Source organism: Podarcis erhardii (genome assembly GCF_964252035.2).
Source record: "Podarcis erhardii genome assembly, chromosome: 14".
Lineage (NCBI taxonomy): Eukaryota > Metazoa > Chordata > Lepidosauria > Squamata > Lacertidae > Podarcis > Podarcis erhardii.
In genome coordinates, this window is record NC_138503.1 from 29079434 (window position 1) to 29099969 (window position 20536).

Sequence of the window (20536 nt, forward strand, 5' to 3'; positions counted from 1 at the left end):
GGCGCGGCCTCGCCAGTCTCTTTCATCTGAGCGACGATGGCCGGGTCTGGGCGCTTGGTGGGTCTACGGCGGGTGGCTGCTCGGCTGGCGGCGAGAGAGTCAGAAGGCAAACTGCCCGAGGAGCAGCCGGAGGTGGAGCAGGAGGTGGAGAGGTAGGGCCCGATCCCTCGGCAGCTACCCTGCCTGGCCCAGGAGCTCCCCTGCCCGAGACGGTCATCTCTCTCTCCCCCCCCCCCCAACAGGTTGCTGAAGCGCCAGGAGAAGGCGATCCGCCTGCGAAAAATGCAGAGGCTGATGGAACCGCGCGGGCCCCCTGAGCGCACCTTGACCCGCCAGGCCATGGAGCAGATCCGGTAAGAGCGGAAGCAAGGGAGGTCGACCGCGGGGAAGGTGGCGGCGGCGGAGGAGGAAAGGGAACCCCGACGGCAGCTCGCGACGAGCCGCGTCTCTCTCTCCGCCCCAACCGGGGCGCGGGCGACGCTTCTCCAACGCGCCCCTGCAACTTCTCTTTCTCCTTTTTGCGCCAGGTACCTGAGGCAGGAGCTGCCGGAGGAGTGGCCCGTCTCCCGCCTGGCGCGGAGCTTCCAGGTGGAACCCGGGGTCGTCCTTCGAGTCCTCCGGAGCCGTTTCTCCCCTTCACCGGAGCGGAGAGCCAAGCAGGACGCCAAGGCCGCCGCCGCTGTGGCCTCGACCCCCGAAAGCAGCGCCCGCCCCAGGATCGTCGTGGCCACCGAGGCCGCCGGCCGTCTACTGCCCGCCCCCGGCGCTGCGACGGCGCACTCCCGGCCAGTCACCCCCAAGGCGGCACGTGTGGGCTCCTCTGCGCCGGAGAAGCAGCGGCAGCAGCAGCAGCAGGAGGAAGACGACGACGACGAGGAAGGTCGGGGTTGGCGGGGGCCGAGCCCAGCGGAACTGGAAGCGATGGTAGCTGAGGGCACCTGGGAGTCCCAGCTGAAAGTCGTGCAGAAGGGCCGAGAGTTCTTTGACAGCGATGGGAACTTCCTCTACAGGCTTCCCCAAACCCAGCAGGCTTGAGCATCTGGCAGTGCTGGAAGGCAGGCTGGCCTCTTTTTGCAAGTCAAGGGCAATACCTTGTCTGGATTGTCCCTGTAGCTAAAATGGCCACATCCAGACCCTAAAAAAAGGGGGGTCCTGTTGTGGTGGAAAGTGTTGTGGGGCCCCTCCTCACTAGAGTCAAAAGCTGGCCCTTCAGTGGACTTCCTGCTCAGATTCTGCTCCCAGGCAGCTAGGAGAACTCTGCTTCCTGCAGTACAAGGGACCATCCTTGCCTAGGCTTATATAAAGGTTAGACTTTCCCTTGGACACATGCAGGTGAGAGACTCAGAAAGAGCCATGTGGTCCTGCAGGGACTCAGCGGTAGTGAATGCAGCAACAGCAGCAAGGTCTCCCAGGCCTATGAAAGCAAGTGCATGATGATAAGCCTCCATGCCTTTCTGAAAGCATTTCGGAAGGGATTAATAGCTTGGGTTTCTTAAAGTTCCTCAGATGCCTGTTACCCCTTCTTGAGAGGAAGCCCCAGCCACCTACTATGAAAAGCAGGTTGGCGTAGCTCACTCTTTTAGTATAGAAGTTAGTAGGTTGTTGTTTGTTTGTTTTGCAGGCGCCAGAGAAGTAATTCTTAGCAAACTGCCCAGCTAACCTGGGCACTCAGCCCTTCCTAACCTGCTGCCCTCCTCGTGTTCAGGACTGTAATTCCCATTGGCCCCAGCCAGCACAGCTGATGAGCTATAGTCCAAAATATCTGGAGGGTACCAGGCTGGGCTAGCAAGACCCTACTTGAATGTCTGTCTCTGGCTGGTGCCTGAAAGGGTAGCCCATAGGCCCAGTGCTTGGAAGTGCCTTGCCTGCCCTCTCCCTCCAATTACTTGGAGCTGGGTGAAAGCTGTGCTCTTGCCTTGAGGCCTCGTTTGGGTGCCAGAATGCTCCTGCCCTGCTCCTTGGTGACAGTTTGGCCCTTCAGATCATGAAAATAATGTTGCCTGGGCAGGATTGGTGGCAGGACACAGCACAAGGAATTAAAAGGATTTTGATGGATAAAATTCTTCTCAGCCTAATAGAAGGGATCCATATTCTGTGCTCCTACCCATGTCTTTCATGTCAAACAAGCCCAAACCAATTCATCCTGAGCATGAGGGAATTCCTGTGTGAGGAACATGAAGTTCCTGCTGTCAGAGGGAAATGACTTTGTGATCCTCTTATCAGTGATTTGGGATGATCAATAAAAGTGCAAGATCTGTAGGGTAAGAGGTGTGAAGAAGGTGTGTGTGTCCTCTACCCTTAAAAACCTCAATTTTCTGTTTTTTTGATGGTTTTTTTTACAGAATGTAAAAGATTGTGCTACAGGCAGAGGGGTCTCCCGTTTGCCGGCTTGGTGGAATACTCTTAGGGGTTTCTAAAGCTGAGGTTTCAGAGTTCCCATTCTAATCAATAGGAGGTGAAGCCAAGCTGGGGGGGGTGCTCCACTGCATGTCTCTTTGGTGAATGGGAAGCACATGATGGTCTTTGCTTCCCTCTGCCCTCAGAGCAGAGAAGATGAGTGAGGCTGAAAAACCCAGGAAAAGAAAGTAAGCATACTGGGCAAGGCTCACCTTTGTGGAATTGGCATTGCTCTTAGGAGGACTTCATGGGACTGGAAAAAATGGGATACCAATATGCTACATAAAAAGTATTTACTACTCCTGTGGCATGGAAGTGGTAGCAGGAAAATAAATTTACACTTTCCAAGTTCATGAGTGAATTATAAGCAATAAAGATGTGAGACAGTCTCAGCTCAAAGGTTTTTTTCTGTTATCCTAGCATTTCTTACAGCCTTTTCTACCCTCAAATCCTTATTTAAGTAATAAAATACTTAAATATTTCAAGTTAATGCTTCTGTTTTATAAGGTAACTGCATTCTTATATAAAGCAGCAAGAAGGGGCTTTTTTTCCTTTAATTGGGTGGGGGTTGAGGCTTTAATGCAAGGAATGTGCATGGTGCTGTGGTCTAAACCAGAGTCTAGGGGTAAGCTCCCGTTGCTTGGTCCCTGTTCCTGCCAACCTAGCAGTTCTAAAGCACGTCAAAGTGCAAGTAGATAAATAGATACTGTTCCGGCGGGAAAGTAAACAGTGTTTCCATGCGCTGCTCTGGTTCACCAGAAGTGGCTTAGTGTGCTGGCCACATGACCCGGAAGCTGTCTGCGGACAAACGCCGGCTCGGCCAGTAAAACGAGATGAGCGCCGCAACCCCAGAGTCGTCTGCGACTGGACTTAACAATCAGGGGTCCCTTTACCTTTACCTCTGAGGCTTTATTGCAGTCGGTCTGTGAAAGGGCTCTGCGCTTTTATTCATTCCAGTGAACTTGTGCTGCAGAACCTCCAGGTACCCTCATTGCTTTCAAGATGGGAAGGGTCACCAGTTGGTAGCTGAACAGCAGCGGTTGCTTTGCATGCAGTCTCCTGTATCTCTTTTTGCCAGAGATCTGGTAAAGTGGCTGCCTGTTGGAGATGCTACCTGCTAGATGAACCTAGTCTTGTCACAGGTAGGTAGCTGTGTTGGTCTGCCGTAGTCAAAACAAAATAAAAAAACTCCTTCCAGTAGCACCTTAGAGACCAGCTAAGTTAGTTATTGGTATGAGCTTTCATGTGCATGGATTTTTAAAATTTTGTTTTGACTAGTCTTGTCAGTATCAGTCAGCCTTATGTCCATCTGTTGAATAGCATGACCCAAACATACTACCAGGGCTAGAGTTGCATACATTGCCCTGTTTCTGTGATGCCTTTGTTCGTTTTACACTTTGTAGAGAACAAAAGAACAGTGGCTGCAGGCTGTGTCAATAAAAGACCCATTACTGTAGGCAGCCAAGACAGAGGTTTGGGGTGACTGGCCTTTGGGGTCCAGGCCTTTTGCAGGGCATTCAAAACACCCTCAGCTGAAAGGGAATGTGGAGCAGTGGTTATGGTCCACCACAGCATTTTAAAGCCACATTTAACAACCCTGAGGCTCCAAGTATACATGATGGTGCTTGTGTTTTTTAATGGAAATTCTGGTTTAATGTAGGTTGTGTACTTGATAGCAACGCGGAGAGGAGGGTGATTTATCCTCAATGCTACCCTCCCCAGCTCATTTCCCAGGTGCATAGAGAAACAGAGCTGCTTAAAGATAGGGGAGCAGTTGGGGATGATCTTAATTGCAAAAATGGCCGCGTGCACAAGTTTGCACAAACCCCCTTCAATCTGCACGCACCTTTTAAAACAACTAAGCCTGGATTTCCCTGCCTAGGTCGAAGCACGTATTGGATTTAATATTCCTTTCCTGGCTGCTACCATTTGGTTGAGAGCGGTGGGGGAGATCAATTGTCCAGCTGATGCCACAGTTTCCTCTGCGTCTCATTTCCACCCCTGCGGAAGGGACGGCGGTAAAAGAACCCGGAAGGAACCTTTCCATCCCGTTGGCAGCCCTTTCCCTTCCCCGCCAAACCAGCCCACCGCCCGCCCTCCGTCGCCTTTGCAAAAGGGCTACCGGAGCGCCCGCCCGCCCGTCCCGCGTGCTCTTGGGCATTAGGCCGTCTGCGCTTTGCATCCGGGGAGAGCAACCGTTTCCCCGGCGGTGGCCATGAGTGCCCCGGACGCGGTGCGCCTGCTGGACGCTGCGGACTTCGCGGCCCGGAAGCACGCGGCACAGCGGCGCAAAGACCCAGAAGGCACGCCGTACATCAACCACCCCATCGGTGAGCAGTCTCCTGAGCATGTGCAGTGTGTGCTTTCTTCCGCAATGCAGTGGGGACGGGGGCTTCACTTCCAGCTCGTCATCTGTCGTGGATGCATTAGTTGAGATTCCTGCATTGCAGGGGGTTGGACTAGATGGCCCTCGGGATCCCTTCCATTTCTACAATTCTATTATTCCTTTTAGAAGCTAAGTACTGCCCCTCTGTCTAACACCCCCCACAGGTGTAGCCCAGATACTGGCACAGGAAGCTGGAATAACGGAAATTGCAATACTGCAGGTAAGGGCACCCCCTCTCCCTCGCTGATATTTTCCCTGTCCTAGTTTAAAGCTTCCAAGCACAGCGTGGCAAGGCTTAGCCTGGAAAACTCATAATAAGTGTGCCATTAAGCATGTGTGAATGGCCTTGCATTCCTGCAGAGAAGTACTTCAAAGAAGAGGGCAGGGTGTTGGGGATCAAAGTCTTTTAGAAACTGAGCATCAAAAACCTATTTCCAGGCTGCTCTCCTCCATGACACTGTTGAAGACACAGACACCACCTTCTCAGAGATCGAGGAGCACTTTGGGGAGGAAGTGCGGCGAATTGTGGAGGAAGTGACGGATGACAAGACTTTGGTCAAGAAGGAGCGCAAGCGGCTGCAGATTGAACAAGCTGCTCAGAGTAGCCGAGAAGCCAAGCTGGTGAAACTGGCAGACAAGCTGTACAACCTGCGAGATCTCAACCGCTGCACACCCCAAGGTCCGTCTCTGGCCAGCCACCCTGAGTAGCCCTTCTGAAAGGAGGAGTAGTAGCTGGCATGGGATGGCAGGGTCCTTGCTGTCCTTTTCTGTGTTACAGAACAGGAGCTCAATAATTTGTTAAGACTTCTGCTCTATATCTATAATCTGGTGGGGGCAGGATACAGTACAGCATTTTAAAATATTGAGCTTGGACAAAACATGATACAAAACCTTCCTATGCTTCACACAGTTCTGGCCACACACAAAAATGAGTTCAAATATCAAAATCATGTAGCTTTTCCCAAATTAGTCTCTGGTGAGCACTGCTGTCAGCTGAAGAGTCAAGCACCTATGAGAACAGGTTTAGCTAGTAGACATCAGTGCTGTTTTGGAACAGGTCAGGCAGATCACACAGTCTCCACCCCACTTCTTGAGCGGCTCTGATCCCCTCCTTAAAGTAGCAAAGCAAGTCCAGCTGTCACAGTGTGTGGCAAAGCAGTAGTCAGGCTTGTGTATGGATGCAAGTGTGAATTTCTGACTTGTGGGTTTGTCTCTCTTTGGCCAGGCTGGTCTGAGAACCGAGTCCAGGAGTACTTCCACTGGGCTTCGAAGGTAGTGACGGGCTTGCGTGGGACAAACCCGGTGTTGGAGGAAAAATTGTGGCTGCTGTTTAAAGCCAGAGGGCTACCTGAGTGACATGGCTAAGCTGCAGCCAAATCCACTGGAAGGGAAAGGACGCCACAAACCTTGCTGAGCTACTAGGTAAAAAATGGAGAAGAATTTCGCCAATTTGTCTGCGGTCCCACTTACTCTTATCCTGCCTCACTAGGTACTCTCAGTGTAAAGTGATGCCCTCTACATATATTTGTAATACTCTGAAAGTATGCTGGAAACAAGGCAACCTCGCCATCTACACTCTGGAACAAGTGTAGATGTTACGGCATACAAGGGGAGAGGATGATAGTAGCTCACTTCCTTCTCTGCCCCCCACCCCCAGTCTCTGCAAATAAAGAAGAAGGCAACCTAAGGGTACCACTTGGCCTACTCCTTTTTTTTTTTAATTTTTATTGGATTTTCACATTTTATAACAACACACACACCCACAACACACATATGAATGCTTTCATATCCTTGCTTTCATAACCCTCTTTCCCTGACTTCCCCCCCCCATACATCCCAATTTCCATATTAAATTCAGCAAGTTCTTGTTTCCTTCCCCAATCCTGTTCTTATTATGTTTAAATTTGATTCTTTTTGTTAGGCCCAATTCAATAATCCTTTGCTTATATACATTAGATCCTTATTCTAAGATCAAACAAAATTCTTGTACCAAAAATTTCCCCTTTTTTGTATTAAAATATGAATCAACATTATAAAAACCCAAAAATCATAAAGTTTTAAATTCTACTTTTCCCCTTCCCTCCCTGCCCCAGGTATCTATCCCTTCCCAAATAGCTGTCCTCTTCTAATATCCCTAGCCCGGATTTCTCACATCGGAGGCCTTTAAATCTATTTCAGTCTCTCCCTGCCTGTTCTGTTGGTAATCCATTTTGTTGGTCTTCAAGTCTCGGGGGGTCTCTTCATCCTTTCTCAGGTCAGTCCTAGTTAGAAAGACTTGCTGCCAAGGTTCTGCCAAAGGTCCCCAAAGCCCCAAGTCATCAAATCCAGAAAAGAGGAGGAAGCCCCAGTTATATTTCTTTATTTTTTTAACTTCCCATATTCCACTGTGTCCAGCGGCTTCCTCCCTTGCTTTTCTCCCTCCATGACTTGTAATCCAAAGAGCTTCTCTGTTCCTTGGCTGCAAGGAGTCCTATAAGAAATTTAATATCTGTACTTTCTCCCCTTCAACCTGTTTTTCCTCCAACTCCAAAGATGTCTTTTCTGGTTCAGCTGCAGAATCTTTCAGAGTCAATTCCTTCATTCCATCAGCAGGGTTACTTGTCTTAGAAATCAAGGTCATCAACTGTTTGTCCATAATCATAGCTTGCTCTTGTAAAGTTCCCACGAGAAAGAAGGCTCTTTCTATTTCTGCTAGTAGTTTTCCTTCTGCATCCATTGTAATGTCTCCAGTCCCCTCTAGAGGGATTGCCATTGTTAAAGTTCTATACCAACAGTCTTTTTGCCTTGTTGTTTACTTTGTTTCCAACCACTTCTAGTTGAATATAACACTTTTTAAATCCAAGAGATATAAAGTAATACAGTTCTCTTAATCCTGCCGTTTGACAGCTCACTTGACAGCTGTCAAAACCCTGTTCTTTCGCGCTAGGTTGATACAGGGTGCTCCCGGGTTCGGGGGGGGGGTACACAGAAGTTTTCTAAAACTCTCCTCTTTCCTCCAGCACAGCTTAGAAAAAAACAACAACAACTTGTTCACGTAAATTGATGGAATCTCTGTCAGTCTCCAAAAGACACGAGATTATTTCTCTCTGATCTTAGGCTTTTGCTCCTTGCTTTAGATTGTCTATATGAAGGGGGGGTGCGGACTTCCCTTTAGCACATCCCCCCCGATCGCCAGATTAAGGATAAAATTTCTTTTAAAGTCTGAATTTCCTTTACTCACGGGGTGTTTACTTTCGGTCCAAATGTCGGGAAGAAAGTTGACACTCTCCGGCAATGGCTTGCGGCTTCACTCCACTGAGGTAGCGGTCTACTCTCAGCACCACGCCACTCCTCGTACCTTCTCCGCAGCCTTTAAAAAGGCTCTTTGACTGTCGAGGAGGGCGCTTAAGGTGCCCACCGAGTCACCAAGTCCACAGGTAGCCGCACCTGTGGTTTCTGAGGGTCCCCGCGTCGCCGGCGCGGCAAGACCCGTCCTCAGCGGAGCCGGTTCCCTCCGGAGCTCGGAGGGAATCCGCCATTAATCCGATCGCGTCAACCCGACTCCTTTCCCCACGTGGCCTGGCTATTGCAGCACCTTTGGAGGGCAGGACTACAAAGAACACTCTCACACCTGCAGTTCAAGCACAGCATCCTTCTTCTCTCAGCTCATTATGGGCATCTACAGAAGATCACATTGCACTATGGTTCCTGGAGCATAATGGAGTGTCTCCGTTCCCAGGATCTTACTTATCTCACCCACCCACCTTGCTTGGCTGGATAGCAAACGCATGTATGTTGAGAGTGGTTCTCAATAAAAGCCTTGAGCAATTTGTGACTCCGCATTGGCATCAGTCTATAAAACTTGCAAGGAGGTGGGTTGGTTCCCTGGCTATCTGAGGGGTGGAGGGAGGGTTTCCAGCTTCAAGGATGGGGTGGGTGGGAGTGCTGCCCCTGGTCATAAATCACCAAAACAAAGTTTTTCGGATGATAATGCTTTTCTCCTTGGGCTCATGGAGCTGACCAGGCATTAATGCAGCAATGAAGTGGCTGCCCTGACAACGTTGGAAAAGGAAACTGCCCCAAGTGTGGTCACAGTTTGCTTTGGAACCAAGGGAGAGATCTCCGGGAGGTGAACGTTCGCCTAGGAAGGGAGTTGGCAGGGTTTTGGGGGCCAGCCCCCCTCTCCCGGGGATGGGGCAGTATGCAGCGAAGCAGCCTGCTGCGAGGGAGGCAAGTAGCGTTCCCTCTTAGCAGGGAAACAAATGCGGCCGCGGCTGGCTCTGCCCTCCCAGCATCATCGGGCAGCCAATGAGAAGTTTCTCCACCACGTCAACGAGGAAATGGGGAGTCGGGACAATAACAAGAACGGACGAGGGCGCGAACGGAAGCTGGCTGGGCCGCGTTCTCATGGCAGCAGGTCCACTTCCGGGCTGTCCCGGCAGCAACAGCGTTCGCTGTGGAGGGTTCCGGGAAGGAAGGGCGACGTCCTACCCTACCAGCCATGGCATCCCCCGGCCACCGCGACGCCCCGGAGCTGCCGGACTTCAGTCTTCTGAAGCGCCTCGCGCGGGACCAGCTGGTCTATTTGCTGGAGCAGGTGGGATGGGCGGGTACTGGGGCGAAAGCTGCTCCCCTCGGCCCTTGCCTGGCAATGACGCCTCGCCTCTTTCTCCCTCACCCTGCAGCTCCCCGGCAAGAAAGATCTGTTCATCGAGGCCGACCTGATGAGCCCTCTCGACCGCATCGCCAACGTCTCCATCCTCAAGGTGCGCGAGGAGCTCCCCGCTTGCTCCCTCTTCCTGCTCCTTCAGACAGGCAGAAATTCGGCAGGTGCAGCTTCTCCTCCCGCTCCCGTTTAGGGGTGTAGTACGGACAGCGGTGGGAAGGCTTCCCGTGTTGTGACTGCCCGGGCTTTAAGGCAGCTGCTGAAGGCACCTAGGAGAAAAGGGCAAGGGGCAGGGAGACTGACGTGAGGATGCTGGGATGAGGAATTGAACTTGGAGGATCCCACTTGAGCTGTGCCTACTGGCAACTTCTGTCCAATTTCGTTGCTGCATAAATCAGAGGAAATGGGGAAAAAGGAAAAGGGAGTCATCCCCACCACCACCCTCAAGAAGCAGAGGTGCTGTGCAGGAGGTGGAGCTGATCACTCTCTGCTTCCATCTCTCTTTGCAGCAACATGAAGTGGACAAACTTTACAAAGTGGAGAATAAACCAGCCCACAGTACCAGTGATCAGTAAGTGTGTGGCAGGAGGTCTGCTGCATGGGGTTGCCTGCCTGCCTCTTTTCTGCTTGCCAGGGAAAGGCGATGCTTCTCCATCCCTGAGCCATGGGACAAAAGCAGACAGAGCAGAGCTGTTTCCAAGACTACTCCTTTCACGTTGTCTGTTTTGTTTCTTTCTCCCAAGATTGTGCTTTTTGGTGCGGCCACGGATCAGGAACATGAAGTACGTGGCAGGTAAGTTGGTGGTTTGCAGGTGCTGGCCTGAGGGAGGAGCAGTAATGGCAGTTGTCAGTGGTAGATCTGCTTTGCATGCCGAAAGTTCCAGGTTCAATCTCCATGTAGGGCTGGGAATGTCTCCCTGCCTCAAACCTTGGAGAACTGCTGCCAGTCAGTGTAGAAAATACTGAACTAAAAGGACCAAAGCGGCTTACTAGCTCCCAGGCTTAGCAGGAGGTCCCAGTATGGACAGTCTGTGCTGAGCACCTCTGAAAGGGATATGAACTGTGTAGTGGTCTGATTGTAGCAGTGCCCTGAGGAATTATGGAAGAAGCGTATCATGACTAGGTCAGAGCAGAAGTCTTATCTACCCTGCCTATGGTAATGTTTCAGGCTGCTACCAGAATTCAGGGGCATGCTGGGTAATTGGGGAGTGGGTTTCAGCCTGTCTCTTCTCCTGGTTCTTGGCAGTCTGCCTACCTGCATCTATCTCAACAGGTATTTCTACCACACACCCCAAGCTGCAAGAGTATGGGACTAAGGGGTCTTTGTGCAAGTTCATTGGGTGTTCTGTATTATTACAACCTGTTGCAAAGCTGCTTTGAGATTAAATTAAAAATATTCTATATAAAAAAATGTGGACAGCTGGATTGCCTAGAAAGGGCTTGGCCAGCCTCGCCTGCTCCTTGACTCATTTTTTTCTTTCTAGACATAGTAAACGCCGATAAGGCAGCTGGCCGGACCCGCAAGTACAAGATTATCTTCAGTCCTCAGAAGGCGAGTCTCTTGTAGCCAGGAGTTGTGGGGTCGGGTTTCTTGGGACTTACCTTCCAAGTAGTCCAGGGGTAGCTCAGCAATGATGTGATGTGTGGAACTTCTGAAGTGCTGCTGGCTGGCTGGTCCCTCTGGCTGGGTGGCATTTTCCAGTCTGGGCTGTGGCTGCTGCCTAGGCTGCCCAGCTCTAAGATGCATTGATTTGTGGGCAATACTGAGCTAGATGAACCAATGTTCTGATTTGTTATAAGGCAGCTTCCTGTGTAGTCTGGGCAGTGGGTGGTATGTGGGTGTAGAATTAGGGGGGGTCTCTTTTATCTCCCAAGCCCCCAGACGTTTGGTTGAGCTTAACATGTTTCAATTTAGCCACCACCAATTTCACTCTCTGCAACAGTTTAGAAGCTAAAATTGGTTGTGCCTGTAAAACACCCTCCTCTGCCCTTGGAGGAGTCTCTTCAGATTTTCTCAGTAGAAGGGGGTTCTAGGGACACTTAGACTGCTTGTTCCCAAGGCTGCCTGGAGCTGATTGTCTTCTCCAACCCTTTCCAGTTCTATACGTGTGAGATGGTGCTGGAAGAAGAGGGGATCTATGGGGGTGAGTTTCAGAGATGGAGAACAGAGATTTTGCTTGGCAGGACATCAGGATCAAAGTCAGCGGGTGGGGACGGGGCTGTACTTGAGGCAAGCAGCAGTTCAGCTGGTGATTGGCTCCCTGGCATCCCCTTCCCCAAGCTCAGAAACTTTGAGCAATGCTGTCCTGATCATGCTTACTCAAAAGTAAGACGCACTGTGTTTCATAAGGCTAACTTCCAGTTAAATGGCATAAGATTGCAGTCTGAATATGCCAAATGGAATATTCATTGTTCCGTGTATGGGATTGATCTGTGTTGTATTAATTTGTGGTTAGTTTTTCATCTTTTAAGGTATTTTGATCATGTTTTAAGATGATTGTTCACTATGCTGGGGAAACACCAGGAGGAAGGGTTGGGTATAAGAAGAATGAATAAGTAATATTGCTACATTTAAAATAAAATTAAAAAAACACCTCTGGCCAATCACCTGAGTTACTCTAAGCAGCTAATTTAAGGCAGTGGAGAGGTTGTATCATGGGTCAAAGGCAAAATCCCCCTTGTGTTGTCCTGGTTTCTCGGCAGACGTGACCTGGGACGAGTGGTCCTTCTACTTACTCCCTTTGGACGATGACATAATCAGCATGGAGCTCCCGGAATTCTTCCGTGACTATTTCCTGGTCAGTATTGACTCCTGCAATGTCCCTATCTATTCACACTGCCCTCCTCCCCCTCGTTTGCCTCAGTGTCACACAGCAAGTATCAGCTCAATAATTTTAGGCACAACTTCCATTTCCACCCTCTTGTGTCAATCACAGCTTCCTTCTCTTGTGCCCCAGTAGGAAGGAGACCAGCGCTGGATCAGCACCGTGGCCCAGGCCTTGCAACTGATGAACTCTCTCTATGGACCATTCAGCAGGACCTATGGAATTGGCCGGTGTGCTAAGGTGGGGCCTTGTTGGTACAGGAGGATCAGCTGAAAGAATGTGAGAGGGGTCTGGTTCAGAGAGTAGAAAGTATCTGGGTAAGATGGGGTGGGCATGTATTGACTATATAGCAGAAAGAGCTCTGAATACAGATGTTTCCAAGAGCTTTCCTCCACATTGGTGAGACCTTAGAATCATATCATATCATAGCAAAGTTAGTGCAGGACAAGCAAGCAGCTGGATTCTTCCAAGTCACTTAAACGAGGCTGTTGGGGTCAGAGGCAGGATTCCTGCCTCCTTGATGGGGCCCCCTCCCAGCTACACTGGTTGGGCTGATGGGCAGGTCTGATCTTCTCCCAGATGGTCCATGAACTCTGGCGCGAAGTGGTGGAGGAAAGCGACGTTGACAGTGTGGGCCGGAAGCCAGAGATTGGTCACGTATTCCTCGTGGACAGAGGTAAGGGCATGAGAAGTAGGTTCTGTTAGACGGGCAGATGGGGCCTGGTGTCATGCCTGGAGTCCTGGCCCAAGGTCGTGACTAGAAGTTTCTGAAAGAGCCTAAGCATTCATCTGTGTAATTCAAGCAAGCGCAGCTATTTTTGCTAAGCTGAGATGCATGAAATGCTGTAAAACTAAACAGATCTCCTGGATGTGGGACCCCGTCTTCAGTGAATTCAGATCTTAGGTCCACCTACCTCTAGGGGCAGCTATTCAGGATTTCAGGCAGAGTCTCTCTCCCAGCTCTTACCTGGAGATGCCGTTGAACCTGAGACCCTCTGCATGCAAGGCAGTTTCTCTGCCTAGGATGGCCCTTCCCTCTTATGGGTGTGGGTGGGGAAGAAGCCCAGGGTGTGCACCCTGTCTCCTCCTAGGAGGTGTCCCCTTTGGTTCTGATACTCCTTTCTGCCTCCTGCCCATCCCATCCCTCTCCTGGCTCTCTTTTCAGACGTGGATTATGTCACAGCCCTTTGTTCCCAGGTTGTGTACGAAGGCCTGGTGGACGATACCTTCCGCATCAAGTGTGGTAAGTTTCCATTCCTGGGGTGGGGCTGCTTCCCCACCTGCTACCTCTCCAGAGGTCAGGAGGGCCTGCCTGCCTCCCAGAATGGTCATTGATCAGCTGACACTTGGGGGCAGAGGCTGCTCGCAGGCCAGGTGTCCTGTCAAGTGAGCACCCTGGTGAATTTACTTTCTGCAGGGAGTGTTGACTTTGGCCCAGATGTCACCTCCTCCGATCGGAGCATCAAAGTCCTGCTAAATGCTCAGGACAAGGTGAGTGTCTGCCTTCCCTTCTCCTGAAGGCAGGCTTGGTCAGGGAATTCAAGGCCTCTCGATAGCAGCAGAAGGTGCTGCCCTGTTGTGGGGGCGAGTGGTGGGAGCACTGGTGCTGTGAGCTGAGGGTTGGCCTAAATGGGGGTGGGGGGAGCTATGTGCTATCTGGCCACCCTACTTGCCTCTCCCTGCAGGTCTTCAGCCAGATCCGCAACGAGCACTTCTCCAGTGTCTTTGGTTTCCTGAGCCAGAAGGCCCGGAACCTGCAGGCGCAGTATGATGTGAGTGGGATAAGCGGAGAGGGGCAGTGGGGGGCGGGTAGGATTCCTGGATGTCTCAGGATGCAAGAAGTGTTCTCCCTTTGCAGCGACGGCGAGGGATGGACATCAAGCAGATGAAGAACTTTGTCTCCCAGGAGCTGAAAGGCTTGAAGCAAGAGCATCGCCTGCTGAGTCTCCGTAGGTCTAATCCTCTCCCTCCTGGGGCAACAGCATCAAATGGTGGAGGAGCAGCTAGGAGCAGCAGAGTGTCATCACTGACTTCCTTCTACAGACCTGGCCCGGTGGCCTCGTTCTGGGGTGGGGAACCTGTAGCCCATGAGCCACATGCTGCCTTTTGCCCATGGAGAGCAGAAGAACAATGGGGTTGAAGTGCCACAAGAAGAGAGGGTGGGAAGAGTGCTGTGCACCCCTGCAGTGCTGTAAACTCCATCCCCTGTCAGCAACAGCTTGTAATTTGTCTTTTCCTCTGGGTCAGTGCCCTTGATTAGTGCTGCCCTAGTTCAAGAGTCTTCTTTCTGCCTGCAGATATTGGTGCATGCGAGTCCATCATGAAGAAAAAAACCAAGCAAGATTTCCAGGAGCTGCTGAAGACAGAGCATGGTGAGATTCTGACCTTTCCCCACTCGATCTAGCTTCCTGAGCCCTAAGAGCCACATTTTCAGGCATGTAAAAATCCAGGTGCTCAGTAGATGTTGATGCCTCTGACAAATGGCATCTGGATCACTGAAGAAGCCAGGAAGCTGGTTTTACATCTTTTCGGGCTTCTAGAATATCTCACTGCCTCCTGAGGTTTGGAAAAAAAACAAAAGCCCTCAGTGCCTTTGATGTTCTTGTTGCTATTTCTCTCCCCTCAGCTGAAATTCCATGCTTGCTACATGCTACACCCAAGATTTGGACCACTAAACATTCAAGAATTTACTTATTGCAGTTGAAGACCTATAGCGGTTGAACTTGATGATAATAGTCAGGTGCTGAATTGGGGGAGTTAGACTGGAAGACAAGAAAGAGACACAATGGGGTGATCGGGGGTTTCCAATCTCAGGGCTCCTTTCTGTTTCAAAACCGGTACAGTTAAGAGAGTTCCTCAGCCTCAACTGATGGATTCTTATGGAACAGTTTGTGCTTTCTAACCCAGAAGGTTTACAAGCGTCTCTGAGCATGGCTGTTGCAAGATAGGCTGCTGGGAAGCAAAGGGATTTTTTTGAGGGGAGGGGGAGCATACTGAAACTCTCTAGTAGAGTTAGAAAGAATGGGCTGATTCTGCTCTCCCTGCCCCCCACCCCGCTTGCCTTTGCAGCCCTCCTGGAAGGGTTTGACCTCCGCGACAGCATCAGCTTCATTGAAGAGCACATTGACCGACAGGTAAGGGAGAGGCCCGGGCTGGGGAGAAAATGCAAGCACTGACCTCAATTGGTGTCTGGGTTCACCAGACCATGTAATCAGAAGCAGAAATCCACTCCCCTAAAAAGAAGGGTTTCAGTTCACTGTTATTCAGTAACATAGTCCCCACTAGTACATGGTTAGCTTTTCAGAAGATATAATTGTACAAAAAGTTACAATTTCTCTCTCCCTCCTTGCAGGTCTCCCCCCTTGAGAGTCTGCGCATGCTGTGCCTGCTGTCCATCACGGAGAACGGTGAGTGCTCTGCTGCAGGAGGAGGGGAGCCATGGGAGCATGCAGGGGAGTGCTGCAGCGCATTCACTTCTCCTTTCTTCTGGTTGCTCCAGGGTTCGCCCCCAAGGACTATCGCTCCCTGAAAACCCAGTACCTCCAGGTGAGGCAGGAAGGGAGCAGCCCTCCTTTGGGCAGGAAGAGAGGGGAACTGGCTTTCCTGAGCCTCTGTAGCTGTGCAGTTCCTCCTGGCTGGTGTTGGTCCTACTGGCCTCATGGCCCCTTTTGTTGTGATCCCCTGCAGTCCTCCTCTTCTTGGGACAGAGCATCCTCAGCAATGCCTCTGCCCTGATGCTCATCTCCCCCCCACCCTTCCCTTCTAGAGCTATGGACCAGAGCATTTGCTGACCTTCCATAACCTGAAGCACCTGGGGCTCCTGACAGAGCAGGTGCCAGGGGAGACGCTGACAGCCGTGGAGAACAAAGTCAGCAAGCTGGTGACAGACAGAGCGGCAGGTACAGCATCCTGCAGCAGCAGTTTCCCTTTGGAGCCTACATGTGGCCTGTGGAGGGGCATCCTGTTGAACCAGGAAGGAGCAGCTCCTCAGCAGAGCAGACAAGAGCTCAGTGCTCCTTGAAACCTTGTTGGCCCCAATGACCTGCTTCCTTTTGCCCTCCTCTTCCAGGGAAACTCTCGGATGCCTTCAACTCACTGGCCAGGAAGAGCAATTTCCGAGGCATCAGCAAGAAGCTGGGACTAGTGAGTGCCATGTGGGGTGGGGGGTGGGGGTTGGAGCCATGAGGTCAGTGTGGGGCAACAGGCATCCTGATAAGACAAATCTCTCCCCCTTCTCCAGATCCCCCGTGTGGATGGCGAGTACAACCTGAAAGTGCCCCGGGACATGGCGTACGTCTTCAGCGGTGCCTACATCCCCCTGAGCTGCAAGTTGATAGAGCAGGTGCAAACCAGATCCCCGCTCTTCCCTTGTGGCCCTGGCCAGCCTCCCAAGAGAGGCCCCAGTTCCCATGTCCCTTATTGTGGCTTCTGCTGACTCTGCTGCCATCTTGGCTGCCTCATGCAGGTGCTGGAGCGCAAGAGCTGGCTGGGCCTGGAAGAGGTGGTGCGGCTCCTTGGGGGAAATGAATTTTCTGTGGCAGGTCAGTGGCTGGGAGCAAAGTGTGGGCAGCACCAACATGCGCTGTCAATGCTCTTTCACCCCATGGGGTATTCTCTCGTTATCATTTCACCCACATGTGATAACATACGTCCTCTGGGCATGGAGTGGTGTGGGGATTCGCCATAGCCTGAGCAGTACAGGAAGTTGTGTACATTCCCTCTGTTGTATCTCTGGAGTGGCGGATAGACATTATACTCATTATTTTTAGAAAATGCAGCATGCCTTCTTGACTTTTTGAAAAAAACTAGCCATGGTGGTTAACACATTTTTGTAAAACACGACATTATCAAGCACCAGAGCTTAAGTGAGGAAGGTGCTTCATACCATCTAGGACACTGACTGACAGCAGCTCTCTGGGGATTGAGGCAGAGTTTTTCCCCAGCCCTCCCTGATATATAACACTAACACACACAAACACACCTGCTTCAGTTGTGTGTTCATGCCTGTCTGGAGCTTAAGCATTTCCTTGGAATTAAACTGAGGGAGACCAGCTGCATCCTCCTCTTTTCTCCTTGCAGATACCACTGCAGAGGAGAATCCTGCCTGGGACTCCCAGCGCATCGTTCTGGCCATCTTCTTAGGTGGCTGCACCTTCTCTGAGATCTCAGCTCTTCGCTTCCTTGGCAGAGAAAGAGGTAAAAGCAATCCCTGAGCCAGAGGCAGCAGCGGCTTGGGAACTGGCAGTGGGCCTGCCCTGGTTTATGATCCCAGACAACTGTTTGTTTGGCATAATACATATTTTTTAAAACGATTTTAAATGTAAGAGGAAAGCAAGAATCTAGCCCTTATGAAGTTTGAAAAAGGGATCAGAAGCTGGAGAGGCCTCTCTTATAGCTCCTTGTCATACATTGCTTAATAAATTATGCAGATACGCAAACACATGCAAGCTTCCTAAATTAACATATTTTCAAGACTTTGAATTTAGCTATTTTTGCCTCTCTTAGAGCAAGCCAGTGGAGGCTTTTGTTCTCACCAGACTCCAGGCAGCCTGGTTTGCCTTTTGCAATTTCATTCTCTGGCTCCCCTTTTTGCAGGGATCAGGTTCATCTTCCTGACGACAGCCATCACCAACAGTGCCCGACTGCTGGAATCAATGATAGAGACAAGGGCATAAGAGCTTTTGCAGCAAGGCATGGGCGATGGGCATACTTCAAGCAGCTGCGGCAGCCCTCGGATATTGCAGCAATGCTACCTGGAAAGTCTCCCCACTGGAAAGCCTCCCCTGTAGGCCGGCAGCTGGCGAGTTGTTTCTCTACCCAGCAAGAAATCTGGGCTTGGACATCTCTTCCTTCTTGCTCAGCCCGCCCATGGCAGGCAACGGGCTGTTCTTTCAGGAGCTTGACTCTCCACTGCTTTGAACTTTGGGTTGCCTCCTGTCCAGTGAGAGGGCCTTTCCTTCACCCACCCTGGAGACACTTGGCCTTCCACTGCCCCCTTCCACTGCAACTCCTCCTGGCCTGCCATAGCACTGGGAGTATGCAGGGAGAGGTGGTCACCTGCAAATGTGACTCCTGCCAGTTCGAGCAGTGCAATAAAGATGTGTCTGGTAACTGGTCTGAGCACCTGCTCTTTCTTCTTTCTCCCTCCGTGTCAATATGGGGAAAGTGTGCTAGCAGGGAAACTGCTTCTTTTGTCATTGGCTACCCGGTTTAAGGTGCTTTGGAGCTTCTGCCAACAGATCAGTGAAGCCAACCAAGAAGCAGGGGAAGGGAAGGCAGGCTGCTGTAGCTGTAGGGGAGTGGCACAAAGCCAGCTTTGAAGTGGGAGCTGGGAAGGGCCCTGGCCCCCAGGGAGACTATCTCAGCACACAGGAGTGAAGAGGAGGCCATTGCAGACTCTCTCCCCTCAACAAAGAAGAGCCTCTTTCAGCCTCAGGGTCTGTGCAAGATCCAAAAGAAAACTGAGCTGCAGTTGCCATAATGACAACTCTACACAAATATTTACAATTATTACTAAGGTTTTATATGCTGTTTTTTAGTAAAAGTGTTGGGGCTAGGGGATACATAAAAATAAAAAATCCAAATAAAATAGATCAAGACAAAAGCATAAGAGTGAAAAAGCAACAGAGAAGGGAGGTCCCCAAATATCTGAAATTCTACCTCCTTCCCTACAGACCGTCTTGGGGGCAGTGGGGCCCTCTTGGTAGTTCCTCCACCGTCAAAGGTGGAGGGGGTGCATACCAGAAGAGGGCCTTCTCTGCAACAGTCTCTAAGCTGTAGAACTCCCTACAGAGGTGCATCCAGTGCCTTCATTGTACAGCTTTTGGATAATGGTGAAGATGCACTTCTTTGTCCTAGCTTTTCACATTTGTGGTGTGTTTTTAGGGTGCACCTTAATTTTATGGTTGTAAGTTGTTTTATATTGTTTTTTAATATTGTTAATGCTGTAACCTATGCTGGGACCTCAGGGTGAAGGACAGGTAATAATAAAAAGAGGAGGAAAAAGAGGAACCCCCCAAACACACACACTGTTTAGAAGAGGCAGAAGGGATAAGAGAAACTGTCACTGTACAAAGCAACTGTGCAAATGGTGCAAAGAAAGCTCCAATCCAAAGAAAGCAATGGTGCAAAGAAAGCTCATGTCTGCTGGTGTATTGTGGAAGATAAGAGTCATAGGCCTTTTCAGACCTTTGGCCAAATGAGACCTTAGGACAGTATGAGAGCCCAGCCCTGTCAAAAAATGCTTTCTGTTTCTGGGAAACACACAGCAGTACTTTCCTCTATCTGCTTGCTTTCTCGACTTTCTTTGCTGCAGGAGAAGCTGCCTACTCAGACAAGGTGTGGATATTTTTCCCTTGGGAAGGAAGGTGAGTAATCCAATGCACAAGCTACAGCAAGGAGTGGAGAGAATGCCTGGCCGCCAGATCCTACAGTCATGGGGGAGAGGGGCTCAGGTGGAACAAACACAACCCTCGGAAGGAAATGCACCAAAAACAGGATAGCAAGACTGGCAGTGCCCACCAAGCATCAGCTGCCAGAGTCATGACACCCCATGGAGGGTGGCAGCCCCAGGACCATCTTCCCCCTTTGGCATACACAGCAATGGCACTCCAGCATCCCCTTCCTATGGCAATGGTGATAGTGCCTGCCACCCGCTGTGCAAGCAAACAGGAGTGCAAGTCACACCGTTTTTGGGAGGAACAGCACAGCACAGACTGGTCCTTTGGCAGAAGAGATGCACAGCCTTGTGGACAAGCACTCAAGACCCCCTGAAGGGGAAAGAGGGCCTTTGTCAAGAATGCTGGGCAATGCAAAATGCTGGTGGTTGGTGCCCACTGGGACTGGCAGGAAGACCCAGGTAGGTAGAACCAGAGCCAATTTTTCTTTTATTGATTACATTTCTATCCCATCTTTCTTCCTCCAATGATATCAAGACAGTGCATGTGCTTCTACCCGCTTCTCCATCTTACCCTCAGAACAACCCTGCGAGGTAGATTAGATTGAGAGCAGTCATAGAATGGGGGGGGGAGCCCAAGGTCACCCAGTGAGCTCCATGGCTGAGCCGAGGCTTAACCTCCAACCACTAAAGCACACTGGGGCTCTAGGACTGACAGGCTAGAACAGGCTTCCTTAACCTCAGCTCTGCAGATGTTTTTGGCCTACAACTCCCATGATCCCTAGCTAGCAGGACCAGTGGTCAGGGATGATGGGAATTGTTGTCTCAAAACATCTGGAGGGCCGAGGTTGAGGAAGCCTGGGCTAGAACCACCCTCTGGTCGCCAG

The 20536-nt window shown here is 50.8% G+C and overlaps 3 protein-coding genes across 3 annotated transcripts; all 3 read left to right on the forward strand.

The window, feature by feature from the left end:
• Positions 1–16: 16 nt before the first annotated feature.
• On the forward strand, positions 17–2887 carry NGRN (neugrin, neurite outgrowth associated). The gene is made up of 3 exons (XM_081840395.1): positions 17–152; positions 243–353; positions 528–2887. The coding sequence occupies exons 1-3, from the start codon at positions 37–39 to the stop codon at positions 1033–1035; spliced, it is 735 nt and encodes a 244-aa protein (XP_081696521.1). The 5' UTR covers positions 17–36; the 3' UTR covers positions 1036–2887.
• Positions 2888–4329: 1442 nt separating this feature from the next.
• On the forward strand, positions 4330–6486 carry HDDC3 (HD domain containing 3). The gene is made up of 4 exons (XM_081840199.1): positions 4330–4727; positions 4948–5003; positions 5222–5462; positions 6009–6486. Exons 1-4 carry the CDS (start codon positions 4613–4615, stop codon positions 6137–6139), a joined length of 543 nt encoding a protein of 180 aa, XP_081696325.1. The 5' UTR covers positions 4330–4612; the 3' UTR covers positions 6140–6486.
• A 2713-nt stretch (positions 6487–9199) lies between these two features.
• On the forward strand, positions 9200–18364 carry VPS33B (VPS33B late endosome and lysosome associated). Its single transcript, XM_081840200.1, has 23 exons — positions 9200–9359; positions 9448–9528; positions 9938–9999; positions 10172–10221; positions 10913–10980; positions 11527–11572; positions 12132–12226; positions 12389–12493; positions 12833–12929; positions 13419–13496; positions 13671–13744; positions 13939–14025; positions 14112–14202; positions 14551–14625; positions 15323–15387; positions 15606–15660; positions 15753–15799; positions 16020–16152; positions 16323–16396; positions 16494–16595; positions 16719–16794; positions 17333–17449; positions 17849–18364. Exons 1-23 carry the CDS (start codon positions 9264–9266, stop codon positions 17926–17928), a joined length of 1854 nt encoding a protein of 617 aa, XP_081696326.1. The 5' UTR covers positions 9200–9263; the 3' UTR covers positions 17929–18364.
• The last annotated feature ends 2172 nt before the right edge of the window (positions 18365–20536 follow it).